At 45.5% G+C, this 12,251-nt stretch overlaps 1 protein-coding gene across 1 annotated transcript; it reads right to left on the minus strand.

Annotated features, from left to right (window-relative positions):
• Positions 1–942: 942 nt before the first annotated feature.
• LOC109484978 (epithelial chloride channel protein-like) lies at positions 943–11,440 on the minus strand. The gene is made up of 13 exons (XM_019788350.1): positions 11,276–11,440; positions 9,481–9,632; positions 8,277–8,419; positions 7,472–7,770; positions 6,521–6,766; positions 5,725–5,949; positions 4,791–5,090; positions 4,033–4,263; positions 3,669–3,785; positions 3,087–3,252; positions 2,620–2,790; positions 1,805–2,044; positions 943–1,511 (listed from the first exon to the last, which is right to left on the minus strand). Exons 1-13 carry the CDS (start codon positions 11,438–11,440, stop codon positions 943–945), a joined length of 3,024 nt encoding a protein of 1,007 aa, XP_019643909.1.
• Between the last annotated feature and the right edge of the window lie 811 nt (positions 11,441–12,251).

Below are 12,251 nucleotides of genomic sequence, written 5' to 3' on the forward strand. Positions count from 1 at the left end.
GAAGAATATTGCATTTTACGACCACCAAAGGATAAGCGATATATACCCCCACAAAAATTAGGGTTCTGTAACTAACCGTATATTATTCAATAAAGACAAACACAAGTCTGCTTTTTGATGACCTACATTTTTATTCACTTCTCGATCTTCAACAGTGATTAGACCTACATAGGGACAAATGTTGTGTTGCTGACAAGCAGTTTGGTTTGCTTTGGTTTGGTTAGGTTTGGTTTATTTCGATCTACATTGACAAGTCACCAGTCTTCCTGCAGATCATATTAAAACATTACAAAATATAACAACAGAAATGCAAAGCAATTTATACAGTGGTGTTAAATTAAAAATAACGTAAGCTCAACTCAAAATCGGAGTAATAATCAAAATAATATAAACCACTTATTAAACAAATTATACAAAAAAAATCCATTTCATTTAACAGAGAAACAAATTACACTGGCTTTGGCAAAATTTCAATCTTGCATTATGTAGCATTAGGACGATACAAAAAGGACGAACAATAGAAAGATGGCCATTTCTTTACGAAGTAAGCTGCCGAAATGTTTCATCTTACAAGTGTGTTTAACCATGGAGGTAGAAAAAAGACAGCATGGCTGAACTTGTTTACATTCTGGTAATTTGTGGTGGTGCCACAAAATAAAAGCGTCTCAATTAAGTGCACGTGGGCTGATTTATCGCCAACCATAAATGTTAGAAATATGAGATAATAAAGTGCAAATATATATGTTGAAAGTGGAAGTAAATTATAATCACATGAAGATTTTTGTCAATTAAATATTTAAATTTTGGGCGCGAAAATGTTACATATTGATAATGTGTAAATATGTTGAAAAGTGGATGTAAATTATAATCACATCAAGATTTTGTCAATTGAAATATTTCAATCTAGGGCGCGAAAATGTTACATATTGCCCCTTTAACTTGTTACACGTCATCAGGCCTGAAGGCGGGGTTCGCCCTGGCAGGAGTGGCGGTGTCGGCTGCATCAGCTCGACCGTGACGGGGGGTGGTATTGACTTTCCTGACCGACGCCTTGCCCAAAGCCCTCAGCACGATGACAACAGCGGCTGCGACCACTGTAACTCCGCCCACCACACTGCCAACAACCAACCAGGTGGTGGTCCCGTCTTGAGACCGTCCCGCGGGCTTCGGCGACGAGTCAAATTTAGTCGACGCGTCCGCTTTTCCCGGGGTCTGCGACGTAACCGAGGTGGTGATTGGTTGCTGGGTGGTGAGTGGAGGGACGTAGGCTAGTGAAGCTGACACTTTGTTGGATTGGTCAGCACAGTTCCCAGCCGCATCGCAGGCGCGCACAGCAAAGACATACGTCACGTTTTCACCTCGCTCTGCCATCCTGATGACGTATGTCTCGGCCTGGAGCGGTTGTCCGGGAGACAGCGGCCCGCCCTGTACCACCATGCCGGCTGTCACGTTGGACCAGTCAGAGAAGTTGGAGAGGAAGCCCCGACTGTACCGCAAGTCGTACCTGGCAGCTGGAAATAACGTCAAGATGTGTGCATCTAGTAATTAAAGTTGCATCGACTACACAGAATGTAATACTTCGATACAGAAACTACGGTTTCTCTAGTTATGCTTTCCACACGCGCGCGCGCACACACACACACACACACGCACACACACACACACACTACACACAATCACACACACGTACGCGCACAAACAAACACACACACACACACACACACTTACGCGCACAAACAAACACACACACGTACAGACACACGCACACACACACACAAACACAGAGAAAGTAATAATATCTCACCAGGGCCATTCAGAGTCAAGTCATTACCCACAGCGGTCCAGCCCAGAGTCACGGTCAAGTTTTCAAACGAGACTGAAGACACCCTGAGGTCGGTTATACGAGAAGGAGGCGTGATGTCGGGAAGACTCCCGTTGCCTGGAGTCACCCTGGAAAGGCCCTTCACAGAAAACACGCCACCTTGCGAGATACGCTGGAACTGGTCGGCCTTCTGTCGCTCCACCGTCACGTTTAGATTGGCAGCTGGAACGCAGAACAAAGACACGCAAAGTCGTAAAGTGTTTGTACATAATGCAAAATGATACTGCTACTTAGGTTCGTAATATTTTAATGTTTAGTCGTATCGTACCAAGTCAGCCTGCGCGTGCGAAAAAAACAGGTCAAAATCAAAGGTCATTGTCTTGACCACGTTAATGCCTTCGTCGAGAAGGCTATGAAATCACTTTGCTAAAGCGTGGAAGACTCTTGAGGGCATGGTTCGATGTTCATGATTTTTGCAGGCAGGTTTACGTTGGGAAGACCAAGATCAAGTATAAAAATGGGCCTCGTGGGGGTCCCTACGTCACTGCAATGGACCTTTTGTGTTTGTAGTTTTCATTTTTACAGGATATTTCCATCAGCGTGCAGCCTCACCTAGCCTCCTTCGCAGACTTGTTGGGCGTCGGCGTTATTTTTTTCTGTGAGCGACGCGAGTAATATGCCGCGGAGGGACGATTTTGCCGCCGAGGGAGTTTTGCCACGGAGAGGATGTTCTCTCCGAAAAAAACTTTATGATAACGCTGACGCCCAACAAGTCTGCGAAGGAGGCTAAGCCTCACCTGGGTTCATCGGCAGAGCTCCCGCAGTCCCGCCGAGCTGGCCGGTAACGACCACGGTCTTCGCCTGCCCGTCCCCGTCGTCCACTCGGACCGACACGCTGTAGCGGCCGTCCGCAGAGAAGGCCAGGAAATATCCCGAGTACACGCCGTCGTTCTTCGTCACGTCAGCACCTATCGTGAAGAGTAGGTCATTAGAATATTCTTATTCACAACCAGTACTTCTCTCATGATCACCACTTTACCGTTTTGGCCAATGGATACTGTCTGGCCAATTTGATACTGTCTTATGTCACCCTAGGATCTGCTTGGAGATGGTAAAGTGCCCAAGTTCACAAAATCGGTGACATCGGGCAGGATTCGAACCCTGGACCCCTGGGTTCTGAGTTTAACACTCTGCCGTTACACCACAAGACCCCATACCTTAGATGCTGCTTATACATCGTATGAAGCAATTGCTGTTTTCCTACCAGCTCCATCGTCCAGCAGAGTTGTGTGGTGTGTGTCTCCGGTCGGTTTCTCCACCACCGCCACTACCCGGGCCCCCAGCACCGGCACGTAACCTCTGGTCACGGAGGCGAACACCGTCAGGAAGGTCGGCTCCGTGTCGCTGTAGCTCACGTCCGATGTACTCACCTGTGCCGATACACGGATGGATTGTCATGAAATTGTAGTACCGTGGCCGACAAGTACAAGTCGACGTCGTCTGTGCGCACATCTGCATGGTCTACCAGATACCTTTGACCCAGTGTTGACGCCACACTTCAAAGAAGCCACGTGACAAGCCTCACTGGGTCAGTCTATTGAGGAAGACCAGAGTGACTGGTCGAAAGCTCTAGGTGCGAGAACTTTTGTGTTGGATCTAAAGTTTTAACTCTAAACAAACTCCTGTAATCAAATGTGCAAAGTCAAAGATTGAGTTTAACAGGTTGTTCAGTGTGATATAGCTAGCTGCCGCCGCGCCGCGTGCCTGCTTAGCTGGTGTGTTACGCCGAATGGCGGTTATACCGGCTGTACCGATACAGAAGGTAAATGTCAATATAGGTACTGACCTGTGCTGATACAGTGATGGGCGGCGTATCCATGGAGACGGCCTTAGAGGTCACATCGATGGTGACCTTCTGTGTCTGGTTACCGGTGTTGGTGACGTTGTAACTCCACTTACCCACCTGTACCAACGGAAATGGGCGCTTTCTAGCTTTTGAATACCAGGGTACGAAAAACACTTCTACGTACATTGAGAACTTTGAACTTTTTGAACCTTAAAATCCAGTACTTTGAACTTTATTTCACCTTAAAATCCAGTACATCAATCAATCAATCAGTCAATAACTTTTAAGCTATTAGTAATAGTTACAGCTGTAGTAGTAGTGATAGTTAACTTAGAGCTACTGAAACACTCATACAAAATCTTACCTGAGCTACGTCACGGATCTTGATTTGGACGGTTGTCATGTTGATGATCACGTGATACTGTGGATGTCCTTGGGTGATGTCGTTTCCATCCGGGTCCTTTACCACCACTTCCGGCTCCGTTCCGTCCTGCCAGAAGAAGTTGAATGTTGTGTCGGTCCCCACACTGCTGTCCATGTACACCGTGTTGGAGTGAGTCTCTCCCGGGCCCAACGCACACGCTTCACTTACAAGCTGCTCATGGACGACAAAAGGACATTTTAGTGAGAAAGCAAGAAAACAAAATTCGAGTGAATAAAGAAGTCGTGTGGTTAGCGCCCAAGCTAAGAACCAAGAGGTTGGGAGTTCGAATCCCGGCTGTCCCGGCAGAGAATGGACCATGTGAGGACCCAAATAGTGCCGGTCACGGTACATTTGGACAAGTGGTCGGCTTAAGCAAGTCCCTTCACTACCAAAAATGCTTTTTCTTGTTTTTCTTTCTTCTTTCTTGTACAAAGAAAATGTATCCCATAGCAAGAAAATTATTCTTTGAACAAGAAATTTAAGAATCCCCGTAGCAAGAAAATTCAAGGAACACATGTGTTTCTTGTTTTTTCTTGCTGTATCCAGAAAACGATTCTGTCCACAAGAAAATATTTCTTGAACTAAGAGCTAACTGTTCTTGTAGCAATTGATGCTTACGTCTGTGGGGACAAAAGTCGGGACCGAGAAAAAGCAAAAACGTCCGATTCAAGAGTCACCACGACTGCCTCAAAACGTACCTGGATGGGTGCGTTGTCCCCTTCCGACGCCCTGGCAGTGACCGTTGTCGTGAAGGCGTCGTTCAAGGCCGTAGAAGTGTTGCCTTCTGGGTAGAAGAACGACATGCCGCCTGTCCTGGCCGCTAGAGACTCTAGGTTGGCGTCCGCCGCGTCACTGTAAGCTATGGTGTCGACGATGACGCCTTTGGCCAGAACAGTCGGCATGGCCTCTGTGATGTTGGGGTGTTGGTTCTCTATGCCATCGCTGATGACAAGGAGAATCCCACCTGTGGCGTTACGACTTCCGTTGTCCTCAAGAATCTGAGAAATAAGACATGTTTTCCTTCAATGCAATTTCATGGCAGCAAAACCTGATTTTCAGGTCCTTCTTTGTATATTGTATATCAATCCTATCCTTAAGTGTACTGATATCTGCTAGGCAAAAGTTAAGAGCGATGTCCCTGGCGTAAAACGGTTGCTTGTTTTGTATCGTTGGCTGGTTCTAGCTATTTATCGACGGTACCCAAAAAATAAAGTGACGCCTCACGTAGCTTGCAATCGTTTAAATGCCTTAAGTATGAAATGATGACAGAAAGCTTGTATGTCTGTTTTGCTATTTCACTGTCTTTCTCTATGCTTTCGTATCTCTCTCGTTGTTTGATTGTCTTTCTAGCCTGCTGTCTGTCTGCCAAGCTTTCTGTATGCTGTCCAGTCTGTTTTGCTGTCTGTCTGTCTGTCTGGGCGCCCGGGCCTGCTGTCTCTCTGTCTGCTTTCTTGTGTGTCTCGCTGTCTGATTTTCTGGAATCTCTCTGGCCTGCTGTCTGTCTGTCTGTCTGTCTGTCTCTTTCAATGTCTGTCTCCCTGTCTGTCTGGCCTGCTGGTTTTCTGTCTGGTTTTCGCCTCCTTTCGTCGGATGGATTTTAGACTGAAGTAGTCATGATCTGGTTTCCCCCACCTGTAAGCCCTCCAGTAGTCCGCAGCCGATACACGTCCACCCCAGGGTGACGCTGGGCACAGCTGCTGCCAGCTGTTCACGTGCGGACTCATCTGCCACCTGAATCAGGGCGTGTGCTGTAGTCGCCCGGGTCGCGAAGTCCACGATGCCGAGCCAGCTGCCGTCAGCTACGGTGCTCCTGATGAAATGTTGCGCCACCTGGTTCAGCTTCTGGATCCGTTCACCCTAGATGAGATGGTACAATTTTTTGTTGAAATTTATAATCATTCATTTATTCATTGAGGCAGTTAGTGAATGAATGAATGAATGGGTAAATTATTATCATTGCAATAAACAACTTCTACAATCTATCCCAATTTCGTTAAACATACAGACAAAGAAAACAAACTATTCTTCTTTTAACTTCCCAAAATCCACAAATTTTGGAAAAGGTGGGACATTACGTCTTACGTGTTTGCCAAACTCTTTTTATTCGCCCACTCACATCAGTTTTGGGGTTCCCAGTGGTTGTCATCCATATAATCAAATCAACATTGCCTAAACAGAAAAAATGATGTATCTGTATCTCTATCTGTATAGCCGGTATAACCGCCTTTCGGCGTAATACACCAGCTTCGCAGGCACGCGGCGCGGCGGCAGCTGGCTACATTACACCGATCGACTTGTTACACCTAACCCTTGAACATCTAACTCTAGGCACTGTTTAAAGCTTAAACATTAAGCTTAAAAGCTTAAAAAGTTAAATGACAATGCTCCTACTGTACTTAGTGACAGCGATGTGTAAGTTTGTACAAACCCTCATGCTCCCAGACGTGTCTAACACCAGGACCATCCTCCTGTCCACCTCCTGTAGGAGAGAGAACTCCGGCCGCGTGGACACCACCTGTCGAGGGGGGTTGGCACCCTGGCTGAAGTCCGGATGGTCATCCATCACGTCCCAGGCACTCCGGCCACCACACTGGACATTGTGCTTGTTCGGCGCCTCGTCGTTGTGCAAGGACGTGGGGTCACCGGACGGGTCACTGTGACAGAAGGAAGCAACCTGGGAAATAGCAAGGAGACCATGGATGTAGCTGTATAGCCGGGATAACATCCCCTTGGCGTATCACACCAGCTTCTCTATCTGTATAGCCCGTATAACACCCCCTTGGCGTATCACACCAGCCTTTTGTATCTGTATAGCTAGCCCGTATAACCTCCCCTAGGCGTAACACACCAGTTAATTTCACAGGCACGCGGCGTGGCGGCAGCTAACTATATGTTACATATACGACATGAACGACATGTTACACCTAATTATAACCTTTAAACATCTAACTCTGAACATCGTTTAAAGCTATCTGGTGATGATAGTTATGAATATAAATGGTTGTGATAGAAAGAACTTTGCTATTCTATCTGGTGATGATGCCCGACTGTGCTTGGTGGCAAGTATGAAATACTGTCTTCATCCAAAATATTTGTTTTGTTGTTTTGCCTCCCTAAAATCGCTTTGGGTGCCTTTAGATTCTACATACTCAGTTTGACTGTACCTTGTCTTAGCCTCCACCAGGCCTTACTACGGGAATACGGATCGCAGAATTCGGCAAAAAAAGAGAATCAAATTGGCTAAGGGAGTCCGGCCGCGGGGTGGCAATAGTAGTTTCTTTCCCTCCTGCACGGCCCAGTCAAACCCCAAGGCGGCCAAACTCCCCCGGAAAATATTCTCCTATATATAGCCAGCATAGTTAGTCTGGTAGAGACTAACCTTGTCTAGGAACTGCATGAACATGTAGGATCCTGTAGCGGGGTTGTTGGGGGTGAAGTCCGGCCAAAAGCGGCAGGCGGACTCGGGTAGGCCGGTGTTGGGGTGGATCTGACACGGCCGGCCCGTCTGGATGTTGATGTGCCTGCCGGTGTGGTGTGCCGAACAGCGGGTCGCCTGCACGGTGCCGTCAGACGCAGAGGAGTAGAAGTACGGGTAGGATTCTCCCGTGGGGCCGTCCATGCCGTACTCGTCAAACAGACCCCAGCGGAGATGGCCCCACTCATGCACCATAGTCTTACCTGGATGGAATGTGGTAAGGCCACATCAAGTAATTACGGATGACACCATTAAAAAACAAACAAACAAACAAACAAACAAACAAACAAACAAACAAACAAGCAATTTTGTTACCCTCTGACAGTAGTCAACATGCCGAAAATGAGCAAAGATGTCTGTTGCCATGTGTCGGAACGTGGATGGCAAATGAAGAGAGGAGACGCTGATTTAGTGATTTGTCTTTACTTTGATACAGTGATGTATTTCATTTCTTTTACATGTGATGGTGTCTGTGTATATGTGATGTTCCCATCGCGTAAAAACCATTTGTACAATGAAAACTTAAAGTTTTAAGAGGTGTAATGTTTCCTAAGAGCATATCATCTATATATTTTATGAGAAAGATTTAAAGATGCATTACAGGCTGCAAAACAGACATTGTATGCTAAAATTCAAACCAAATCGTTTAAATGTGAAGGTTTTGGCGTTATTTGCATTTCTAGCTAAAGGATTGTCTTATATAACTTACCGTAGGGTCCAAATACGGCCTGTCCGAACTGCTCGTTAATGACGTAGGTAGGAGTGAGGTGAATGTAGTCTCCGCCCTCCCCACATCCAGCCTTCTGTTTCACGTACGGACTGTCCCCATACATGGGGTTCACCTGGTCTACCCTGAAATTAGCATCAATGGAGGGTTAGTAGAAAAAGTGGTCTAGTCCGGACGGTGGAAAAGACCACCCAGTCTTGTTGCCTCCGGGGAAAGAGACATCCTTCCGCGGAAGGGCTTTGTGAGAGATTTAGATTTTCATGTTCGCAGCTGTTTCTCGCGTTTGCGTGAACAGATTCTTTTGGGACTCGGTATATGTTTTGCTATTGAGCTGTAGATGATGGACGTTCTTTTGTTTTTATTGTATATGTGTTTTCGGGCAGGATAATGGTGCCTTTCGGTGGCCCCCAAACACCCCTTTAAGTGTGAAAGTGGTCGCGACAGTTGACCTTTGGCGTGTTTAAGCTATTCTTGGGCTGGTCCACGTATATGACCCCTCACACAGAGGGGTGTCCGGTCTCGATAAATTCTTTGTTTAAAACCCTATATTAAAATGTACAATATAAAGCCCGGAGGTATACAATCTCAGATTTTACTTGTTAGTCTTGTTAGGGGTGGTTAAAGGTGGCCCGACAATGTCTGCGTGTAGTTGCGCCCCTTGACAACAAGCAGTAGAATTGCAGGCAGTCTGACTGATTTTTCCACCACCTGACCAGACAGGACTGCCTTTTCCTCTCTCTGGACCGGACTGCTCTTTCCTTAACCCCATTCAGTAAAACATTCGGTCACATAGACGGTCACGTTCTTGTTTCTGCACGTTTCCCCAAAGTCCCCATTCATTATTAGCCTCCTTCGCAGTCTTGTTGGGCGTCGGCGTTATTTTTTCTCTGAGCGACGCGAGTAATATGCGGCCGCGAGGGACGATTTGCTGCCGAGGGAGTTTTTGCCACGGAGAGAAGGTTTCGTTGGAGCGCAGAGAAAGTTGAATCTTTATTGAATGAAAGACCTTTATTGCACATTTATGCTCTTTCGAGCTAAGTACAGGTCATGAAGACAAACTAAATAATACTATTGTTTACAGGATCGACTTCTTCTCGCTTCTTAAAACAATTGTAGATGAATGAACATATAGATTTAAGAACTTACAAAACACGGCTTGTCTAATTTATTTATTTCGCAAACCTACCTGATGTTTGCCCGTTCGAACAGCTCTGTCCTAGCCGGCTGATACTCAGGTTTTGGCGCCCACGACTTGGGGATGAGGATCGCGATGTCCTTCAGATACGCGCGACTGTTGGTAGCCTCGTACAGGGCCTGGGACGTCTTCGTCAAGATTTCCTGTCAAAAAACAAGGAGTATATGACGCGGCTATAGAAAATAGTGCAGACAAAACTCTTGTATCCTGGCTAGAGCAACTTATGTGAGAGGTAGTCATGATCAGGAGTAAACTGCGCTGTATAGAATTGTATCGGCTTGTACACCGTATGATTTGGATTGTGAAGATTTTCCTGTTCGTTTATGAATACACCGCGTTACGCAACTGCGTTGCAGGGTGAGCCGGCTGCAGTCCCGTTGAGGTTGCCAAATAAAAGAGGTCGTCACGATGTAAAAGAAAAAATTTCTTTTCGGTTATTTTGTAGATTATACCGTATTTTTCAAAGTATTTAATACTTGGCCGAGTTTCTCTAGTGCACATAGCCATATACTATAATCTTTTACCGCGTCGAAGTGAGTCACCTCGGGGTGCTTAACTATAGAAATCCCCATAGGGCGAAAACTGTGTTCTACCACCTTAAGCACTTTATATAGACCCTTCACATGACGCCATAGAAACACCAATAATATAATGCTATTCTCATTCCTTCACTTAATATATTATTGTTATATAATATCCCGATTACATTTCATTGCAAGGACGGTGTTCGTCAGACCATTTATACATGTAGTTAATATGTGTTTTAGATCATAATCATGCTGTTATGACAAATATAATAAACAAACAGGGGCAATTACATAACGCCGTAGTCACATTAAGATAGATCGTATTATAAGTTAATATGTTTTTGGTAGCGTTTGTGTGTGTTTAACGATATGTGTAGTGAAAATCTATAATGTTTTCGTCAATTCCTTAGAAGTATCACGTCTGCCACACTACTTATGGGTTTCCTATATACACGAGACAAGATGTGGGAGGGGTTGGTCGTAATGTGGAAACTTACCCTGACCGTAGTCCTAACCCTAACCCCAATGCTAAGTCTAACACTAACCCGAACAATGGCCCCAACTCTAACCCTGTCCCTACCTCTAACTCAAATACTCTAACTCAAATACCCTAATTCAATACTAACCCTACATGGTTTATTGGTCAAACATTACCCGTGCAATGGCAGCCTTTTAAAGCGGTGACGTGTTGCAGGGTTGAGGTTTACAATCACATAATACACGTAATACATATAACATATTTACGCCTAACACTTTTGTGGAACTGTCATTCGGTGCTACCAGGTGACGTCCATACGACTTTCCCCAACCGAAGTTAGGTACCCATTATTGACAACTGGGTGGAGCGAGGAAAGTCGTGTAAAGTGCCTTTTCCAAGGGCACAACGTCGGGGCGCATGTCCAGTACAACTCGGGATCGAACCCGGGCCGGGTCTTGCCGTTTCATAGCCGAACGCTCTACCACTATGCCACCCGACCCCTAGCCATACATTCGAGGCATTAACACTACCAATACCAAATTTCAGGTCATTCATTTGTCCAAAAATAACCAAAAAGCCTTATTTCACACAAGTTTAAAGTATAGTGTATGTCAAAAGCGTGACTAACATTCTGTGGACATGAGTCGAAGGTATCCGCAAACCGAATTTCAGGTCATTCGGATTTAATACTAGGGCTCCAGATCCCAAAATGTACATTATTTGGACTGAAAATGGCCAAAAGTTTTGTTTGTAAAGTCTGCCCTGCTCTATTAAACAGTACCTGTAGCCTGTCCACGATCCGCTGGTCTTCGGACACTGATGGGCCGATGGCCACTAACACACCGCTGTACTCGTTATTTTCCAAGACGATCTCAGACGGTCGGTTCAAGGCGCTGTCCACCCCAGCCAGGACAAGACTGACCACTACCACGGTCAAGGTCGCCATGTTCTGACCAGTGGATGGTACGAACAGTCACACGGTTCTAACTGAGAGGTTGACTTCACAACTTGGGTTTCTCCGACCTGTTAGTTGACTACAAACGTTGTATCCTGTAGTCTGGATCTCCAGGCCGCTCAGGGTGCACGAAATGACCGAAGGATGATGACTTGATGAGTGGTCATTATCGGCGACATTTTTAACATGGCGTGTGCAATTTGTAGTAAGGGGTAGGCGGCGTAGCTACATTCGTATGGACTATACGAAGGATTTAATTTCGTTAATTAGAATCTGACACTGTCAGGAATTTCAGTGAAGGCACCCAAAGCGATTTCAGGACAGTAAATCTGAGTTTTAAAGGTCAATATTTTGGTCATTTTTTTTTCAATTTAGTAAGTTGAATCAATCCTATATCATAGCACACATGATATCTAGGAGGAAAAATGTTACTGACGGAAAATGGTTGCTTGTTTCGTATCATAGGCCGGTCCTAACTATTTATTGGTGGTATCAAAAATAAATGGACTCCTAACGTAGCTTTCTTCTGGGCTGTTTCAAACACTTCAAGTGTAAAATGATGCCAAAATGTGCTAAGAAATGGCAGCAAATGTGAATATCAGACAGATTTTCTCATCCAAAATATTTTTGTTTGCCGCCCTGAAATTACACTAGATCCCTGTAACAAAAGTCTGGCTTGGAGGCTAAATATTACACATACCATCAAGTCAGCCGAATCTATGTGCTGATTTGTGCACTTGTGACATTACGTCCCTTTATTGTACGCTAATGGCTGTTTCATTAACTTTATGGGGGGAAATAA

Source organism: Branchiostoma belcheri, unplaced genomic scaffold, assembly GCF_001625305.1.
Source record: "Branchiostoma belcheri isolate BF01 breed outbred unplaced genomic scaffold, Haploidv18h27 scaffold72, whole genome shotgun sequence".
Lineage (NCBI taxonomy): Eukaryota > Metazoa > Chordata > Leptocardii > Amphioxiformes > Branchiostomatidae > Branchiostoma > Branchiostoma belcheri.